This window comes from Lytechinus variegatus, chromosome 19 (assembly GCF_018143015.1).
Source record: "Lytechinus variegatus isolate NC3 chromosome 19, Lvar_3.0, whole genome shotgun sequence".
Lineage (NCBI taxonomy): Eukaryota > Metazoa > Echinodermata > Echinoidea > Temnopleuroida > Toxopneustidae > Lytechinus > Lytechinus variegatus.
Window position 1 is genome coordinate 2,492,990 of NC_054758.1, and position 21,772 is coordinate 2,514,761.

The 21,772-nt window shown below is 38.0% G+C and overlaps 1 protein-coding gene across 1 annotated transcript; it reads right to left on the reverse strand.

Annotated features, from left to right (window-relative positions):
* Positions 1 to 351: 351 nt before the first annotated feature.
* Positions 352 to 16,274, reverse strand: LOC121406339 (protein-glutamine gamma-glutamyltransferase 4-like). The gene is made up of 13 exons (XM_041597367.1): positions 15,969 to 16,274; positions 11,651 to 11,934; positions 11,288 to 11,376; positions 10,783 to 10,945; positions 9,556 to 10,156; positions 8,805 to 9,136; positions 7,328 to 7,400; positions 5,612 to 5,799; positions 3,988 to 4,100; positions 2,913 to 3,024; positions 2,512 to 2,669; positions 1,932 to 2,125; positions 352 to 676 (listed from the first exon to the last, which is right to left on the reverse strand). Exons 2-13 carry the CDS (start codon positions 11,931 to 11,933, stop codon positions 541 to 543), a joined length of 2,442 nt encoding a protein of 813 aa, XP_041453301.1. The 5' UTR covers position 11,934; positions 15,969 to 16,274; the 3' UTR covers positions 352 to 540.
* Between the last annotated feature and the right edge of the window lie 5,498 nt (positions 16,275 to 21,772).

A 21,772-nucleotide genomic window follows, 5' to 3' on the forward strand; every position in this document is an offset into this window, starting at 1 on the left:
CATTTAGTCCATATACCATTTGGCATGTTTGGCCTTTATGGCCGAAATGTGAATTGGGCGAAATGAATGGAAATCAAATGGATATTAGACCGGCTAGTTATGAGACGAAATGGTTATTGACGAACTGCGATAAGACGAAATGAAACGGTGAGGTGTTAATTCACACCCTTGAGACTGATAATAACACCAAAGGGTGTCACAGTAAAAGTCTAAGGTGTTGTAAAAACACCAATATGTGCTGAACTAACACCAACGTTTTAAGACCAGGGCTCCGTAACACAAAGGTTAGCGATTAATCGCTACATGAAATGGCCTATCAAGATCATCGTTGCATGCGCATTTTGCTCCCTAGACTGATAGGAACCAATCAGAATTGTTCTTTCAAATTAGCGATTAATCGCTAATCTTTGTGTTACGGAGCCCAGAACACCAAAATAAAATGACTGATGTGGCCCTCCCAGTACGTCAATCGACATCAAAGTCTTAGCTGTGTAACATGTCCCAAAGTGACATTCGTGATCATTGATGTTGATTAAAGATCTAGACTTCTACTTTGACCGAGCCAGTGACGTCCTTGATGAGGTTTGTATCGAGCTCGACGATCACGGTCTTACGTCCAGACGATCTCGATGTGAATCGGATTTCCCTCTCGATCATCTCGTTAGGTTCAATATCCCTGAATCAAGAGGTAAATTATGACGTCATTGAATATATTACCGCAGGAAAATTCAATTTATTTGACATCCTTTAAAAACATACAAACATGTGTACAAGTATACGACAACAAAGGAGTAAAATAATTTATATCACAGTATAAGCAATAAAAATGGTAGAAATATAAAAGAAATTAAAATAAAATGTAGCGGATGTAGGAAGTCAGAAAGGCCACTGACCTTTAGATAGGCAGCTGGAATTATTAACTATAAGTAGATAATTGGTTTTGTTTCAATCTACGTTTCAATGATGAGAATGTAACAAATAATTTTAAAGTATCGGGTGAATTATTCCAAAATACTCTTGATATAATAATAACAACAACATTAATAATGATAATAATAATAGTAGTAGAAGTAGTGGTAGTAATAGTAGTAGTAGTAGTAGTAGTAGTAGTAGTAGTAGTAGTAGTAGTAGTAGTAGTAGTAGTAGTAGTAGTAGTAGTAGTAGTAGTAGTAGTAGTAGTAGTAGTAGTAGTAGTAGTAGTAGTAGTAGTAGTAGTAGTAGTAGTAGTAGTAGTAGTAGTAGTACAAATAATAATGATGATAGTAATAATAATAATAATCATAACAATAATATTAATAGAAGGAATGTGTTTGATATTCTCCCTGAACATGCTGAGGTTGCAGCATTACTAATCTTGCATATAAAATTAGTTGTCAGCCCATCTTTGTGTTCAGTCTTGGTTGACAAAATTGATACAATTTCATTTATAAATAGTATAGAAAAGAATAAGTGGGGATATGGCATCATCAATTCGCTCACTACGTATTGATGAAGACATAGAACTGTTTCACCGAAATAATGTACATGTATAACTTCGAAATGTCATAACTCAGTTAGTCCCTGTGCGATATTGATTAAAATCTAATTGGTTTGTTTTTCTCTGTTTTTATCTATCCGAGTTGAAATCCTATTGATTATCTTATGCCTTGCCAGCTTGCTGCCAGTGGCATATTGATGGGGCGGAGGCTGGGGGACTTTTACATCCCCCAACAAATGCGACCTAGAAAAAAAAAGAAAGAGAGAGAAGAGCGAAATATGATATCATTTTCTGAATATGATGTCAAAATCTAACTCAAAATTTGATTTAAAAAATAGAATATAATTTATTGCTATCTCGCTTCGATCGCTTGCATTTTTTTTGGCAAATTGTACGCGATATGCCATACCCAACCCCCTAAAAATGGCTAATTACGCCACGGCTTGCTACTCACTCTGTGTTGACACTGAAAGGTCTGACGAGCTTTGGTGCTTCGACGGTAAACGTACAACCGGTCAGGCGTTTATTCAGCGGATTCTTGAACTTAACCGTCAGTTTGACCTCCTTCCCTTTGACGTCACCTTTGACCTCGAGGTCAGGCTGCTTGAACCTGAAAATCTCCTTACAGATGACTGGAGTTTTGCTGCCCTAGACGGATCAAAATAGATAGATAGTAATTATAATCAACCACTGCGCAACTGATAAAAGCACAGAACAAAAAATAATATAAAAAAACATTGACCATCAAAAATAGATTAACTTTCCATAAGAAAGCAAGAAAATGTTTTAATAACATAACACGCCAAAAATGGGTGCACATACACCAAAATAGTTTTCATTTTCCATAAGCAGGAGAAAGACGACCAAGGGAAATGCGAAAAGGGGATTCATTCTTTCTTCTCTTTTTTGTGTTTGTCTTTTCTCTCCTGTTTAATAATTTTCGTTCCTCTTCTTCTTTTTCGCTTTATATCGTGAGCAATTATTTGCTACTTATTATTTAAATAACTTAAAATGTATAAATACATAAATCAAACCTTGACAGTCGCGATTGCTCTGACTTGAAACATTCCTTCATCATCAAGCTTGTCCCCATAATCCTCGTCGTATGTGAGATGAATTGACTGGCTTATGCTTTCCTTGTCATTAACGATAAATTTCATTTCATCTTTTTTGATAATGTCCTTCGGCAAACCTGTAGAGAGATGAAGATTCGGAGAATAAGACGCAGGAAGAGAGAGAAAGAGGGGGGAGGGAAGGGGGAAAAGGGAAAATCATGAAAAATGACAATATTCATAGATAATTATCGCTCGATCAGATTTCAAAATCACAAAAAAATATGAAAAATTGCAGAGCAAAGACTAAATCATGCTAATGATTGCTTATCGTCGGAGGAAACCTTTGTTTCCACGGTTACAGGCCACACCTCCAAGCTTACCTGTATAGAGAATACTTCTGATCTTTATATCAAGCTCAATCTCCTTTGGATAGTCAAACTCATTTTTCGTTTCAATCTGGATACTGGCGGACTTTCCGATCCACAGGTCATCCTAATAGAAATAAAGAGAAAGATACAGACAAAGACACAAATCAGTCAAATTGACTAGACAAGTAGTCGGCTGGGTGCACCTGATATGCTAGTCACATTTCCGACCTATATTCTACTTAGACAGTTAGAAATAACTCTTTTCTAATAAAATACGACTAGAAAAATAGTCAAATATGATTATTAATAATATTAACAGTTGCACCCAGCTGATTCTATTAACTAGTCATTTTTGACTGATTTTCTTGTAGAGTGAAGGGCGTTAGAAGTGATACCAGGTGGTGCTCCTAAAGGAACACACCCTTAAAGTAAAGGAATTATACCCTAGAGCGGTTTAAACATATCAAATAAAGTGTTGAAGTAATACCATGGGTATTTTGAACATGCTTAACATGCCCATGCCACTAACATGAGTAAGTATAATATTGACCACGTAAGTGACTCGTATTTTTCTTGATACTAGGTCCTATTCTCATCCTGAAAGTATACAAATGTCAAAAGTTGAAGAACTTTCCACATAACACGGCAGTGTCTTTTTACAACCCGACAAAATATACAAAAATTCCCCGAAAATTTCGAAAAATCTTCTTACGAATGACTTGGGAATTGCACGTCAGCAGACAACATAAATCTTAAATTGACCGTACGTCTGACGAATGAACAGCTGCGATTCTTACGAAAGACGTAGCATTTTAATTCTGCGGCCATTACCGAAAATTCTTAAGTAGGAGTTAAGTCATTCTTGCGAAATAAACAGCATCCGTGCGAATCTGTAAGAACTCCCTAATTCGTACGAACAGTCAGATTCATTCGAACGCATCGTTCGTACGAACCTTTGTGACCATAGCTAACTTTGTGCTTAATCACCCAGATGCGAGGATTTCCAGTAGCGTAGAACAGCAGTCAGTGAAAATAAGTATTTTGTTCACCTGTTTAAAAATTGTCATATTGTTATTTCATCTTTTACCTTGCATTCGATAGCCAATGATACAAGCTCGGGCTTGTCGTCTGCGTCGTAAAGACCGCGGTTGATCCCCATACTGACCGCTCTTTCAACCGCAGCGCGTTCCTCCGGGGAGCCTAAACATTGGAGAAAAGGCGTTTAAGCCTGGTAATTATGTCTTAATTTATTGATTAATCTATTCATTCATTGTAATACATATTTGTTTATTTATTTCATTAATTCTTACTTCATTGTTTTGCATTCATTCATTTCTTTATCTACTTTATCATTTGATTTATCTATTGTTTTGCCATGTTTCTCTTTGGTGAAGATCGAATCACGCTCAACATGCTCAAACCAGCAAGAAGTTTTTCATCACAAACCGTCACATTGATTTTTGATAAGGCAACTGGCGAATACTGTAAAACAATTGAGAAAGACGCTTTTACAACTCGAATGTTGTATAAATTGTGTTTACATTCATGTTTCATATAAGCCAGTTCGTAGTTCCTTTCTGCGCATGATCAAAAGATTCTACGCATGATCAGAGGAAGGTCATTTGTACTAAAGTGACATGGTGGTTTAAAATCTAATGAGATAAGCACCAATTCTGATATCTTGATTATTCATATATTCTTTTGAATTGTGGTTTTCATTTACATCCACAAAAAACAACAATGCGTACGAACGACTGGTATTTCACAGTTTGCCAAGTACATTGTGCAAAATGCTATGATATGCATTCAGAGTAGGAATGCAACAAATACTTTAATGAAGTGTTCATTGGTGTGCTATTCTAGTCACCTGGTCTATTCAATTTCTTTATCCTGCTATGTAAGGCAAGCTTATAATATCTTGCTTTGAAATCTGTCTATCATAATGAAATAAATGAAAGGTCATTTGACCAAAATTGTCCATGAAGTAACTACGAACTGATCTATTGTAATAAGTGCATTTCTTATGCTATAATAACGAAAAAAATATATTTGTTATTCCCTTACAGTCTTACAGTTGAACAGATGAGCTGATAAAAGCAGCATGCCACGGTCATGACGGTTAGAGATTTGTGTCACAATGAGCTTTCTTTAATAAACCAATACTTGAGACCAGAGCACCGAATGAATTTTGACAGCTCCCATGGGATTCGTACAGGGACATCCCAACACCAGCAGGCTATGGTTTAATTTAATCCTTGTTCACAATATTGGCTTTTCTGAATCCCATTGTGATTTTATGCGTCTTTCCCGGTCTTGCTCAATGATTTGTCTGAAGGCAAGTGTGAAGATAAACGATGGTAAACTGCCGACAGTCTATTGCCAACTCGTCCACTCATCGCATGGTCTATCTTCATTTAATCTTATGCCATTCAGTCCATCAACATTTCGTCTAGCAACCATTTGGTCCAATAGTCACTTCGTCTAATCACCAGTTCGTCTATGACCATTGTGTCTAATAGTTTATCTAGTATCCATTTTATTTCCATTCATTTCGCCCATGAACACTTAGTCCAATTAGAGTCATGGTATAGAGACTAAATGGCTATTGGACCCAATGGGTTATCAGACGAAATGATAATTACACCATGTGGATAGCGGACACGCATGATACCCATTTTTCAATGGAAGTGCCCCCCAGCCAGGGACTATACCTTCTGGAAATTTGTAGTCCAGTGTGATGTCATTTCTCTCATCAGATCCAACTTTCAACGTACTAATCTTTTTCCCCACGGTATTTCTGTGACGTGACAGTAGCGTGTACATCAATGAGTGCCGATGAGTCCGGTACGGGGTCACGAGCCATCTTGCCTCGTCTGCATTCACCTCAGCGAAAACGAATCTAGGAATATTAGAGGAAATAGTAAGACTGATGATGATTCAGTGTGATCGACACAGTAAATTGCCAATTCATCCACTGCCAACTCGTCCACTCACCTAAATGGTCTACTTTCATTTAGTCTAATGCCATTCCCGTCCACCAACATATCGTCTAGCAACCATTCGGTCTAATAACTGTGTGGTTCTATCATCATCTCGTCTCGTCACCTTTTCGTCTTTGTCCATTTCATCTCATAACCATTGAATACTTTTATTTCTAGGAATACGCAAGAAGACGATTTCAAATCAAGATACATAAAACAAATGTCAAAATCAAAATGAATATAAAACAGTGATGTGAGTTGGTGATAGAATGTAGCGGTAAACTTAGCTTAAAGTGATTGGTTAACAGGGGTTTGATTTTTAAAAAATCTGAGCTAGAAGGTCACACTTGTCATCTGTGTCTGCGATATGTTACAAAAATGAAGTCCAGAAAAATTGCTTTCGAAAATAATTATTCAGTGCTTCAAAAATTGAAATATAAAGTGACCAGAAACACCATCTTAATTTCATCCCATACACTTATGTGTAATATTTAGGTGTCTATAAGACGTATATTTACATAATCGGATTTACCTTGTAGTTTTAGCTTTCATTCTTAATAATGGTTGCTTTCAGGGTTTATTAGTTTTAATGCATGTACTTGTATACATGTTTCATCTTGGTTTGAGATTTCTTTTTAAATCGGCTGCTCACAAAGTTAAACAATGCCTTTAAGTACGAAAAATACTTTAAAATACCATGACAAGAGAGTATCCGCTCTCAACACGCACGACATATTCAAGAACATAGAAAATGTATTGCCAAATAACCGTCATGACAAAGCACATCCATGAAGTCTTTGTCGAAAATTGGTGAATCAAAACAGCATTTTCGGACAACCAACATATTTATAAGTTTTCGTCAGGTCCGGAACTTAGGACGGAACTGCTGTTCTTTGTCACTTGACGGGCATTTTCGATGCAGTCACTTTGTTCTTCAATCTGCCCCTGTTGCATTAACTTTCTACTGATGCTCATCTAAAGGGTAAATTGCCGATTATTTCACTGCCAACCCGTCTACTCTCCACATGGTCTACCTTCATTTAGTCTAATGCCATTCCGTCCATATAAATATTTAGTCTAACAACCATTTGGTCCAATAACCATTTGGTTCAATCATCACTTCGTATAATATCACCAGTTTTTCTATGATGACCATTTTGCCTCATAAACAGTTGGTCTAATATCTGTTTTATTTTCATCCATTTTGCCCAATTAGGCCTAATCTAATGACGAAGTGGTAGATGGACTAAATGTTATTGGGCCAACCGATTATTAGACGAAAGGTAGGTAGACGAAATGGCATTACGACCATGTGGATATTGAACAAACCGATAGTAGACCAAATAATAGTAGACGAGTTGGCAATCGGACGAATTGGCATTGGACCAAATGAACTATAACCATTCAAAGGAAGTGCATTGTGAGCATAGGGGGACTGCTTCTTACCCTGAATCATATGGAATGTCCACGATTCCCCGTTTGATAGCCTTTACTGGTGCCGGACCGCACTGGTACATACCTTAAAAGATATATGTATATATATATTTATTCACATATTTAAAAAATGTAAAAAAGTGAACAATAACACATCCAACGATTACATAGATAAAAAAGATCCCATTGAAATATGTCATTGGTTATTAAAATAAATGTATACAAAGAGCATTCTGCAGCTTGCAGCTTACAGAGTAGCCCGAATCGCCGCTGAATTTCCCCCTTTCTCTCTTCTGTATACTCACCCTTTTTTATGTAAAGCAGACTTAGTGCAACGGAATAGGAATACATCTTCTGTACAGAAAATAGTATTCATGATTGATATGCCTATTGCAACCCCGAACTGCTCTTATACATACGCATAATATATCGCGTGGATTTTACTTCCACCCATTCATAATTCGGCAACGGCGACCTAAACAACTGCTGTTGCTGCACCAACAAAATTTAAAAAATATATATATATTGATGACAATGACTACCACTCCATAAGGAATGGTGATCCTAAATGACGCGATGGCAAGATACTACGTAGTTTTCGCGTTTACTTCGGGAAAACTCTCTTCAACGCATCGATTCCTTTGAAAATGCAATTGAAATCACAAAAGCTTTTGTCGAACGTTGGCTTCCTGGGGCAGCAGATCATCCAAATATTTGCACCGGACGAACAAATGCAAATTATGGCGTTGTCCAGAGTCAAGAGATTCCGATGCTGTCCCAGTCCACCATCTTTCGATATAAACCACTCCGCTCTCCGTTGTGATTTAACTTGCATTTTAAAAGGGATTGGTGCGTTGAAGAGAGTTTCCCCGTACAGCATATGCGAAAAGTCCAGAGTATATCTTAAGAAAGTATGGAGTTTCCGCACCATGACGTACGTCGGATTGAAGAACAAAGTAAATCTACATGTATTGTCAAAGAGCAACCAAGAAATCTTTGTCGAAAATTGGTTAATCATATACATGTAAGCAGTTTCGTATTTGACTCTGGGCAAACAATATTTCCAATTTTCGTTAGCTCCGAAACTTAGAACGAAACTGCTGTTCCGGTTTAGCAGTTTACGACGAATACCTCTTTTGCTGTCTTTGTCATTTTGGCGGGCGTTCTCAATACATTTTACATTCTTCATGAAACCGTTGTACATCGCGGAGCGACAACTCTGCAAGTCGACGGTGTGAAAGGGGTCCAGCCAAATCGGCTTCTATGTGTTGTCATGGCGAATTGTCATTGTCGCCCAGATGATATTGAGAAATCGGCTTAGCGAGAAGCGTTATGTCAGTATGCCAACTTATAAATTAATTTAGGCGATATGATACAGCTATACTAAGTTCACTTGACAGGATTGAATTAATATCTTGCCATATCATTAATGCCATCTGAAACAATAATGCCAATAATCTTCGTGATCCAAAGAAAACGAATCACTTACCACCACTCATCTCTTGTGGAGTTGAATCGACGACTTGCCAGCCGTCAAAGTCATCGTCCAGCCCACGCAGGTCTTTTCTCGTCATCCATGATTCGTTCCAAACGTGGAAATTCCAGATAGAGTCCCTTCCTGTCCTTAAGCCATCGCTTCCTCTCCGACCGTAGAAAAATTCATCTTTCAGCGACGTCCTGTTGCTGTCCACGTACTCGTCTATCGTCATGTTCCTCTCGGTGTCATGGGCCGAGTCAAAGTTGGTGACGCTACGGGTTGGTATCCCAACGCAGCGGAGGAACGTGGTGAGGAGGCCTGAGAAAACCCAGCATTGGCCATATCTATGAACATACAAAAGTCGGTTTTTCATATAATATCATTTTGGCAAGTATGGAACTGTATCATCTATATCAAACGTACTGGATCGTTATATTCTTTCTATTGAAAGCCATAGAATTGCTGGCCACCATGACCAAGCACAGTAATTTGTCCTAAAGATAAGTCTTGAAAGCTCCTTCTGAAACGAAATGAGAACAGTAAAGCCGTAATAGCTAGGTAAAGAAAGTAATATTTTATGTCACTCCAATTCATATCCTAAGACATGCTCTTAATAAATTCTTGCCCCTGGTCTAAAATCGTGTTTTGCACCATTAGATACATCAAAATAAAAAAGAACATTCAAGCGTGCATGTGCTTCTTTAGGAGCCGATACCCCCCTTTTTTTTTTGGGGGGGGGACTTAAGAAGGAGTGTCCTCTTACTTAACGGGTTCTTTGGTGTTTCCATACTCTTCAATTATCCTTACACTGCCTGTCCATCTAGTTGGACGCGTACCATCTTCGTAATTGCCACTCCAGTTTCCTACTAGGACTTTCGCATAGATGATATTGGTGAACCATCTTGACACCCTGACCGCGCTTTCTCTGTCTTGGGGAAGTCGTATCTCCTCCTCCATGAGCTCAAGGACCACCCGATAGACGTCCCTGTCAAATTGTCCAAACGTCCAAGGCGTTGGTCGGTTGCTAAACGCACTGCCCCTCCAAATCGCCCCGGTGTCTGCCATGACGTATTCTTCTCGCTCGGCCCCGCTTTCCATATACACTGTATCCTTTTCGCACCAAGGGTTGAAGAGAACTATGATGTTCTTATCTTGAGGGAATAACCTCTCGATTCCACTCGCACGACTTTCCACCTTGACAAAGAACTTGTATGCTCCGACAATGGAATTGGGGGCGCTGTTCACCATGACCTTGATGGAGTTGCCTTCTGCTGACTCCAGTTTCGCGCTCCAGCTGCCCTCTTTGTATGTACCTTCGATGTCTAAATCGATAAGAGTGCCATTCATTGGCCGGGGGTTCTTGACTGCAAGAAAATCAACAGAGACTTCTCATCAGTTATTTCTTAACAATTCGGCATCGTGCATTAACCATAGACCATGTAGACAGAACCTTAGACAATCACAGTGGCTTATTTTTTTTATCACCCCTCCATTTGCAAGCGCTCTCACATTATCGATTTTTAAGTACCCTGTTCTCTCCTTGTTACCTTATTTGAATTGCCTCATTTCCTCACCTTATGTCCACTGTTTCTTCGTGTTTAACCTATTGAACTTTTGTAAATTTTTAGATATTTGAGTATTACATCAATCATAAATAACGTAAAAAGAAAGAAAGTTATGCCATTATATAGTTTTACTACAAGCCCATATCAGGATATACGCAGCAAACATTGTATTCAAATAAGTAGCCGGTAATATTACCGTCTATACTTATTCATGTTATTTGCCTTCCGCCATACGCTAACAATTTTTGTGAACTGTTTGTCTAAATTAGGATGTTATTTCATTTCTCCAGAAGATGTTGAAATTATGAAATTGACTGACATCGTCGTGACACCATTGTAACATTATTCAATGCAATTATGGTCATCATTATATTAGTTATCAAACATCTTCGAACTGAACGAGCGGTGTTTGCGTCTGCACGTACCACTTGCAACGGTAAATTGAAGGAACAGCCGTTCCTTCTTTGGCTTGAAAGGCCTGTTGAGATGGAGGTCGATTTGAAACTCCTGACCGCGTCGTAAGATGACGCCTATAGATTCGTCATTTTCGTACTCATCCGTGTGATGCATGGGGCCATTGGAATTACGCTGTAAATGAACGAAATGAGAGGAGAATAGGCATCAATTTCAGATACTTTCATCTATGGAACGCATATCGAATAGGTGAGCACGAACAATTCAAGAATAAGGCAAAGTACGCGAATCTGGCCAATCAATAATCACAAGCGTGACAGACTGTCATCGGGAATGAATAATGAATAAAAACATTAGTGACAATTCCATTGAGCTTCTTCTTGTTAAAAAAACAATTTAGGAGGAGTTTATCAATCTCTTTCGTTGCACTGGAATTCCCTGGTTAGACGTCAGTTACATGTACATAGGTATAGCTTTGTCGCATATGTCAATATCTTCAATTGATGCAAACCTTACATTGAGATCGACATCGGTGACCTTGAGGGATGATATCCGATGTGCGGGGGGATGTTCTCCGCTAGAATTACCTCCATCAGTTGGTACTCCTGTATGAACAACAACATTTAGAAGAAATGTGATTTATTCACAAAAAAGGAAATTGACAGTATTGGTGTAAATACGAGGAGCTAATTCCTAGTTATGAATTTGAATCGGTGCTTAGATTTCTTGGCATTCATGGCAACATAGTGAAGATCATTGCAAACATTACAAGTTTCAAACAGATTTAAGTTGTCTGTAGGTATGAAATTCACTCAACAAGGAGTGGAAATCTCTCTTCCGTTATTGGAATATTCACTCGTGTGTGTTTTAAGATTGTACCTGATCCACCGGCTCCTGCTGCGGCATCGTCTCCTCCTCCTGGTACAGGATCATTAGGGTCTTCGTCACCATCGTCCTCCTCCTCAAGCTCCTCTGGCGGTGGGAGACTGTTTATCCAATTGCGAAGCCACTCTGAAAAAAGATCATCGGTGGAACGCCCTCCTGGCCCTCTTACTCCTCGGACACTGTCAGTTCTTCCTTCACTCCTCACTTCTCCTCCTCCTCCTCCTCCCATTCCCCCTCTTGCACTGCCTCTCCCTCCCCTGCTTGTACCGGTACCCATACTGAAAGTGAAAAAAGAAAGTATTGGAGCTCAAGAGTATGATATATTTTTGTGTAAGTATATATTTTAGGCCTGTAAGAACAAGTTATATTCACAATCGAATGAAAGTTGAACTGCATTCGGTGAAAAAGAGGCAAGACTATGTAAATGGTATGGGGTTGGGTGAATTTCCAAGGTTTAACCCTATTTAGGCCGGGTATTTTGGGAGTTCTTACGGGCCGCGGGGGGGGGGGGGGGTGGGGGCTCCCAGCCCCCCCCCCCCCCCCTAAGATCTCGGCCGTCGACCGCGCGATCGCGCCGAAAATTGGCACGCAGGTTGCTTGGGACATAATCTACAAGATTGTATAGTAATTTATTTCATGCGAATCGCTATTAAGTGATTATGCTAATTTATTCATAATTAGTATGCGCATACTTTTCCCTCTAACTCCCTAAATAAAGCTCCAAATATACTATTTTTGGTATAGAAACTCTTTGTGGTGTCCTTAGCAAGTGTATATGAAAAAAATTGTGATCAAATCATTTTCTTATGTATTATATTGTTTTTGCAATTTTTTATGTATTTCTATGTTTTTTGGACCTTTTGTTTTTCATTGTTTTTTCAATGAAATTTGTTGGGGACTCTTCTGTGATCATAAAACAATAAAATTAATACATTTAGACTAAAAAAACTAAAAATAATCATACATTTATGAATTTTGGTTGAAAACACAATTTGCATTGACTTTGTACACAAAATCACGTTTTTGAGCAATTTTCGGTCTGACATGCACTTACATAATGTTGTGTAATTTCGGAACCACGTACCCGGGTGACGCAAAATTGGTCCCAAAAGTTGCACAAGACTTGAAAGTAAAAAGTCAGCGAGCGGCGCGGTCAAAAATTTTGCACGGCGAAAATATCGCGTGATTTGTTGAGGGGGGGGGGCCTCCGAGCCCCCCCCCCCGGCCTAGATAGGGTTAAAGCAGAACGACCAATCATTTTGTAGTAGTGGAACGAGTTCTAACAGAAGGTTTGTTGTTGACATTCGGGGTTGCTAACTCTATCAATTATAGCCCACTTGGAACATCAACACTTCGAAAGTGCTCTTCTCTTCAAAGATTTCCTCTGTTCCGTGACTATTGTTTCCGAAGAGTGCAGTCGAAAATTTGGAGGTAAATTAATTTGCCAAACTTAATTTACGTTAGGATCAAAAGTTTAATCTTTATGAAGCAACATTCACTACTACTACTACTACTACTATTACTACTACTACTACTACTACTACTACTACTATTTCTTCTTCTTCTATTACTGCTACTACTTCTATTACTGCTACTACTATTACTACTACATTGTACTACTACATAACTACTAGAAGTCTATTACTACTACTACTGTTTATATTACTACCACTATTACACTGTAAAAAAAATATTGGATATTTTTTTTAACACAATGAGTGTGATTATGTGTCCAATCAACTTTGGGCAGTATTTTACCCAAATGCGGGAAGCGAATTGTCCGGTAAAGTTAAAAAGAAAATGCAATTAAGAATAGGCAAAATTTTCATTAAATTTGGATCAATAAAAATGCCTAAAAAGACAAGCCCAATGTTGGCAAGACACATAATTACCCTAATTGAGCATTTTTAAGCAATATTTTTTAGAGTGTACTACTTTATATTTTTGTTTGCAACTACTACTTCTTCTACTAATATCATGACTATACTACTGCTACTACTGCTGCTGTTGCTACTATTTCTACTACTATAGTCTGCTGAGTTTTACTCTTAACTTACAAGTTTGAGCCCCTTTTAATGCCCAAAAATAGTGAAAATCTTTAAACGTGGCGAGTTGTACCGTGAGAGCGCAAACAAGTTGACAATAAAAGTATAGAATTGAATAATTTATGCAAGCGTATTGTTCACATCGCATAGGTAACGAAAGTATAACGTTTAAGCTGGTTACTTTATTAATAGATTATCTGTTTGAGTTTTTGTCGGAGTGTCGTTGATATGTTCTCTTTCTGTCTCTCCTCCTCTTTCTTCCATGCTTTTATCATGATTACACATAATTAGATCTAATTCATCGAGAGATTCCTTCGTCCTTTCACACTGCTGTAAAGACGCTGTTTAAAATCTTAATTACATTGTTTAAACCCGTCACTCTAACAACTACTGTTTCAAACAACTGTCTAGACTTTTTAAACAAGTGTTGTTTAAAAAGTTTTTAAAAATACAAAACAAAAAATAAACAACTTGTTGTTAGAGTGATAGGCTGAAACAACTTGCTATTTTTTCATGTGCAGTATCCTGATATATTGTCTGGGTTATTTTTAATCAAGCCCAATCAACAACCTTAACTTTTATACATGTCTAAAATAAAATAAAGTATGTAAGTAAAGTAAGCAAGTAAAGTGAATATAAAAGTATATTTGTATATAACACCTCAGCCCATGATCCCCTAGGCGTTATTATGTACGTGTATAACAACAAAAACATCAAAAGGAAACAATATGTAATGAATATGTACCCTTAGCTACTTCCAACAAAGATTGCTCAGTAAACATTGGTTTATAGTATTGTTCAATGACCATAAAGTAGTCAGTTGGCGCAGTGGCACAGAGGTGTCTTCAAAGAGGTGAGGGGCAAAGAGAAGTTAATGTGACTTTAAAAAACATACAGTTGAAGTGTGATATTATAAAGTTACTCGGCCCAGACTTCTCGTTTTGTTATTGTCTCCCGTCCTTCTGTCTTTTCGTCCTTCTTTTCCCCTTTTCACTCGTTGGTAAATCAGAATTATCCCTGGTGAAAATAATATTTACATACTGTCAAGTAAGACTTCGTGATCATAAAATTGATTTAGATGTAGTCAGCATGCAAAGCAAACAAATAATCAAATGTCTGAGTTACAATAAATCGTCTGGCAGAGCTTTAGCAAGATCGTTACAATTGTTGCAATCCACGATAGACATGATCAATAAATGTCTTGTTATATTGTTTGTCTCGCATTTTTATGATTATAACTTATTTATGAACATGCTTAAGATACTTAAAAATATGTCCAAAGTTAGGAGGGAATTGTTAAAAACTTTTCTGTTCATCCATAATCCCAGAAGGTCACCCTAGGGGTAGGCCCTAATTGTCCCGACATGCCCGAGGATGAATGTCCAGAAGGTGTAGAAGTCCGGCCGGTGGATGTCCGAAGGGTCGGGATGTCCAGGTGAATGTCCATTGGGTATAGGTCCTAGGTGTAGATGACCGGGTTAGATATCCGATGATGGATGTCCGGGGATGACTGTCGAAGGGGTAGATATCCTCCTGGGTCGTAATCCTAGGGCCTATATAAGGTGATTGTCCTAGAGGGTTTTTAGTTACCCTAGCTTGCCCAAAGGCTGGATGTCCAGGGGTAGATGTCCTAGAACCATTCGGCAGGGTACCATGTGATGTACACTTTAAATTACAGGGAGTCAAAATAAGTCCACATGGACTGTAGTTAGGGACCAATCGAATTCCGGATTTTTTAATAGTTTGAATCCTTAAGAATCATTTTTAAAACTCGAAAGATTTAGATTTAAATCTCGAAAGATTTAAATTTAAGTCTTTAGGGTTAAAACTAAATCCAGAAATCGATTGGTCCCTAACTACAGTCCATCTTGACTTATTTTAACTCCCTGTAATTTAGAGTGTACACCTTACGCACTACCCTGCACACACCCACACACGAGCACATCCTAGCACACTGCAAACATACCCTGCTCACACTCACACACCCACACCCATTAATTTACTATCGCTGACACACAAACACACGCGCACTCACTTCATCAAAGACGAGCGCACACACGAACGCAACTTGATTGTATATCATTCTGTCCGAAAATAAAAGCGCCTCCAGAATTTGTGTTCAAATAATTATATGTTTTTTTGTGAACAATTTCCTAAAAATACGTACGGTGAAGTGATTACATCTCCCTACACAAATATTATTCAAGGTAAAGTAGACATATATGACATAGCAGATAGATAATATATATATATATATATATACTTACATTGCACTCCCGGATGAGAGTTATAAGACAAAAATCCCGCAGAACACTCACTTCCACAGTCGTTTGTTTTCAAAATAAAATCAGATCACGTGCCACTGAGGGAAAGAATGCATGATAGCTAACACATTAGTCCATCGACCATGTCTACGGTCCCTTTACTTGATGCTAAGCGCAGCTGCTATATGAAACAAACCCTATCCAAAAATATACCTTTCCGATCTATACAATATATGCCATTATCAATAATAGCCTTTCAATTTGTTCATAATGGCGAAGGCCGATTCGCAACAAACATCAAGTTCATTTAGATTGTTGCCATGAATGCGCGTCCCCGTTGCCAAGTGTAAATGGACGACTGGGGCTGATTAGCCTACCTGAATACATCACGTTATGATTATTTCATGCCAGCATTCTGATGTTATCGGTTGTTCTCATGTGGGGTATGTGCTTAGTGAATGGGGGGATTTTCACAGAATAATGTGTACCTTAAGTTTACTGATAGATGATAAACACGGTTAATGAGACAGAGAGGAGTGGGGAGGAGCGAAAGATCATATCTATAAACATATTGACTTTGACAATGCATTGCCATGGTTCAAGGTCGTATATCCTGAATAAACACAATAATATTCAGAAGTTGCCTTACCCTTAGATTACTATACGTGATAAAGGGACAACAGCGATGGTATTATCACACACCCTGAAGTGTATGCATCCATTTCCAACCCCTCCCCCTCCCCTTCCATGCAGGGTCTGGAAACATTTGGTAGGTGAATACAATCATGCATTATAAGATACCCCGAATTCGAAATGAATCAATCTTTTAGAGAAGTCTATTACCCATCTCTCATTCTATTTCTTAAGTTAGAACCATGAAAGACAATATTTTTGAATAATAATCGCTCATCAACCCCCCCCCCCCCTCCCACCCACCCTCTCTTTGTCTGAATATCCTAGTTCTTACTCCCTACTCTTTGCTACTATTGCTATTGACTGCGTGGGGTTGCCACGCAGTCAAGCTTAGCTTATAGTGGCAACCCATGCAACCTTCTAATAATCGATGTTTCAATAGAAAATGCATTTCTTTTTATGTTTTGCTTGTCAGTTATATGTATATTATTATTGTATTTTCTTTGTTAATATGTTCATGAAAAAGTGTTGCAGAAACCAATAAATGAAAATGAATGAAAATGAAATATTATCCCCTTCCCCTCATTTCCTCCTCTGTCTCTCGGTCTCTCTTCTCTGTCAATAAATTGTACTTAGGGGTTATTATCCCCATACAACTAGCGGATCTAGGGGCACAGCCGGCCCGTGCACCCCCCCCCCCTCCTTTAAAAAGAAACATTGAAATTTGTAATGAAAAAATGCCATTAAAGCAGAAGTGTACCCCCTCTTTTGAAAGTAAGAAATATCCTTCATTTTGGGTTAAAACCATTTTTAAATTTGTTCATTATTTTTCCAAAGTGGAGGGGTCGCATTTTTTCCGCCGAATCAATGTGACCCCCCCCCTTGGACAATCCTGGACCCGCGCCCGCTCCATTCCCTTGCCTATCCCTCTCAAAATCCAACATATCAAACACCATTTCATTAATTTCCTTCAGTTTTCATCAGAAGGCTTAAATTGTTGACCCGGTTCATCTCATACGCTATCCTGGATAAACTCCCATCCACCTGTACAGTTTATTTACAATACTTACACATACCTCTCTACCAGGGTTTTGATGCTGTGGCTCTTGCTGTTGAACCTTTGAATGTTACCCCCCCCCTCCCTCCCTCCCCCACACCCTCAATACAGTAATACCCAGCATGCACGTGACCTCCCTCGCGTGATGCCTTAGTCCGGACAGGACAAAATCTAATGTTATGATTCAGTCATTGTCGTCTGCGTCTATTCTGCCGCTCCCCCAATTACACTTCGCAGCGGGGACGCGCTTCCATAGCAACAACCCAAATGGACTTGGTGTTGGTAGCAAATGCGTTTTTTTCACGCCAATGTGCACAAACCGAACGCTCCTATTGATGAAAATATCAATGATTGTATGAGCGACAATATTATTCCTTTTTTTTGTCATATCAGATTTCATTTTGCATATAGTAGGTGTACAGCACATCAAGTCGCTATCACCGGGTTTGGATAATTCAGAGCCTCTCCTTTTTTTAGTTGCCAGATATCATTTATATCCAGGGGTCCTGGTCTATACAGTTAATTAAGGATTGTGCACCATTTCATTACACAAACGCACGTCTCACCTACTAGTACATGTAAGTTGTGCTGAATATACATTATTATTTTTATAATAACTATTGGTAATAATAATTGTGGATAAATTCAGACCGTGTTAAATCGATATTAGAACGATTGTGTAAATGCACACACATTTAGCAATACTTACCTGCTGACAATAGTGGAAATGATAGCGATCTGCCACTTTGAACTTGCGATTTCAGAATCGAATTACACAATGTTTCCCGATTCTGTACTCATGAAATAGATTTGAAATATGTATGGGTGAAGTAGGGGGTGTGGCTGTGTGTGTGAGTGGGTGTACGGTTGTAGGGGTGTATGTGTGTGAGGGTGTGTGTGTGTGTGATGGTGTATGTATGTGTGTATATATATGTATGTGTGTAAGTATGTATAGTATGTAAGGGTGTATGTGTTTTTATGTATGTATGGTCAACGCTTTGGACTAATGGAAAATTGCACATGCACGGACCACGATTTACATATACGATTTTCAAATATGATAACTTCGCTATTATCGTAAGTCCGACGAAATTTTGCATTTTGATTGGCTCCTTAGCCCTACTAACATCGTACTTACAATATAGGCAAATTTATATTGATCGTGATTATTTGTGAAAGGAGGGCCCCCGGGGTCAATAATCTCAAAATTTTCATCAGTTGAATTCATAATATTTGCAAAGCAAATTTATTATATTTACATTCTCTAAGCTGAATAAAATAAATTATTTATTCCTTCGTGTTCTAAAAGTTTATCTTAAGCAAACTGTCTTTTATATAATTATCTTTCCCACATGTTTAATTTGCACCATAATTTTTATGCGTGATCATGCAGTATGATGTGCCGAAACTGCACGTGTGGAATGGTTTTTGATGTATATATAGTTGGCATGTGAGATACCATTCCTGGATCAGCATTGGGGATAAATGACAGAGCTAGTGTTGTGGTTCAGTGAATAAGTCTTGCATGTGGACTCTAAACTACACGATCTGGCGTTCAAAGTTGGAAAGAACTTGTTCATCATGAAGATCACAAGATTGATTTGAAGATACTTTACCCCCTTTTTAAACTTGCCAAACACGATCCATCAACCCCCACCTACATGAAGACCACTGCAGCATCATATCTGCCTTACAAGAAGCTGTGAACCACATGGGAATAGGTTTGAATTTGGGGTCTTGTCATTCCTGTGCTTCCATTTTCTTGTCATGATTGAGAAAGTGCCGCGGAGAAATGTGAATAAAATGTTAACCCCTTATCAAAAGATAAGACGCAATCAAGAAAAATGCTGGGGATTAGTTGAAATTATTTTTTTTCTTTCATGAATTATGTTTCATTTTATGCTCCCTCAGATCCATTTGTCAAAACCACTTTGTGGCTTTGATTACTTGAGAATAAAATTTTAATGTCCGTAGTCGGTGGTAGTAAAGTTGTTCAAACAAGTTATAACGTAATATTTTTATTTTTATGGATCAGAAAATACAAAGAAAAAAAAAGAGAAAATGTAGTGCGTGGCGAATTCGCTTTATTCTCTTATTCTTTGACACAGCGAATAAAAAAATCAGCACTTTTGCTCAAACCGATTTCTACATGCTTTACAAAAGGCAGTCAAGCATGACATTCGAGCAATAATCAAGCTGGCATCAGACGATACCAAAGAATTATGTGTAAAAAATATCACCGTATTGTATTTTTTTATTCTAGGACGTTTTCAAAGTATGCAATTGTTAATGAAGTGCACTGTATACCCCTACTCACTTGTGCAGATCCCAAAACATTCAATTTTTCTGTTTTTGAGAGCGAGCAAAATGGGCGAGATAAAATAATTGATATAAATTATACAATATATGAGCGCAAAATGAAAACCGATTACTTGTGTGATATACAGACATGCAAGGGATCTTTCAAGGACAGTTTGTAGTTTTCATTTAGCAGAAATTCTGAAGAAAGAAAAACACAAATCTTACTGTTTGATGTGAAATACATGAAATAATGCAAAAGACAGATTGTAAATAAATTGTTGCGACCGTCTGAAAAAGACTCACCAGTCTTGTTTCATTTACTTTTGAGTCAAAGTCGGTTTAGTTCGTATCGGTTCCCGTTTATACTATCTTCATTTTTTAAATTTTATTTCATTTCTAGGTATGCATATTCATAACAATAGTCGAATTCATTACATTGAAAATAATCATATCATACAACATCCAATACACAATATCAAATTAAAACAAAAACACTCAAAAAAGAGGAAAGAACACCAGCTAATGCCTGGGGATTATCAAAAGAAATCAAGTTTCTGTTAAAAAGACTCTCCTCATGAGCTGGTGCTTAAAAAGAACACTGACATTAAAATACAGTTCAAGAAATGACAAATAAAAATGACATTTGAAGACATAATTGGGCTAATGCAGGTTTAGGAAAAGAAAGAAAGAAAGAAAGAAAGAAAGAAAGAAAGAAAGAAAGAAAGAATGGAAGAAAGAAAAAAAGAAACAAAGAAAGAAAGAAAGAAAGAAAAGGAGAGGAAGAAAAGGAGAAAACAACAAGGAAAGAAAGAAAACAAAAGCGGGATAAAAGTGAAAAAGGAGAAATGGTGAAAGCAAAGTAAGAAGCCGAGGTATAATATTTGATGGGATAAGCACCAACTTTGATGTCGTGATTATTTATATACTCTTTTGAATTGGATATTTCATTAGATCCACACACTAAAAAAAAACAATGCATCCATTAGCGACTGGTATTTTATAGTTGGCCAAGTACATGTACATTGATATAACAATACGATGATAATGCAGTCATAGCAGAAATGCAACAAATTCCTTCATGAAGTGTCCATATTGTGCTTTTAGATTCACTGGTCTATGCAATATTTCTGCATCCTGCTATGTAAGGTATGCTTCCATATATTGCTTTGAAATCTGCCTATCATAATGAAAGAAATGAATTTTGACCAAAAATTGCATATGAGGTAATATAACTCCAAACTGGTTTATTATTGTGCGGGTGGGTGGGGGGGGGGGTTAAAGGTGATGAAAATCTTTTTCAGAGTAAGAACTGATTGACGTGGAAGCGACGGTAATAATAATAATATGATAATAATTCAGTTCCGAAAACTGTTCTCCCAGCGGGCCCTGCTATCATTATTACCCCGGATTTAGCTGGGCTGCCTAGGCGCTCAAAGCATTCAAGGAATTTCTTCCTACCGGGTACCCATTCATCTCACCTGGGTTGAGTGCAGCACAGTGTGGATAAGTTTCTTGCTGAAGGAAATTACGCCATGGCTGGGATTCGAACCCACGACCCTCTGTTTCAAAGTCCGAAGACTAATCCACTGGGCCACAACGCTCCACAACGGTAATCCTTTTATTCCCTTTTTATTATAATCAAACCTACAGGGGTGGTGTACCATCACGTCGTTTTTGGTTTTTGAACGGGTTTATTTACATCATTGATGTCTGATGTTACTAGTTGCTAAGGACACATTCGTTGTCTGAGTTCTTTGTTGATGGACACAACATAATATAATGGCGAAGTCACATTTCCCCGACGGCAGCCGTACGG

Coding starts and splice junctions, on each gene's coding strand:
- LOC121406339 (XM_041597367.1), bottom strand. CDS start 11,933: ATGGGTACCGGTACAAGCAGGGGAGGGAGAGGCAGTGCAAGAGGGGGA. Junction 9,137..9,555: donor AACACCAAAGAACCCGTTAA/GTAAGAGGACAC, acceptor GTATGTTCATAG/ATATGGCCAATGCTGGGTTT. Junction 2,670..2,912: donor CAGAAGTATTCTCTATACAG/GTAAGCTTGGAG, acceptor ATCTCTCTACAG/GTTTGCCGAAGGACATTATC.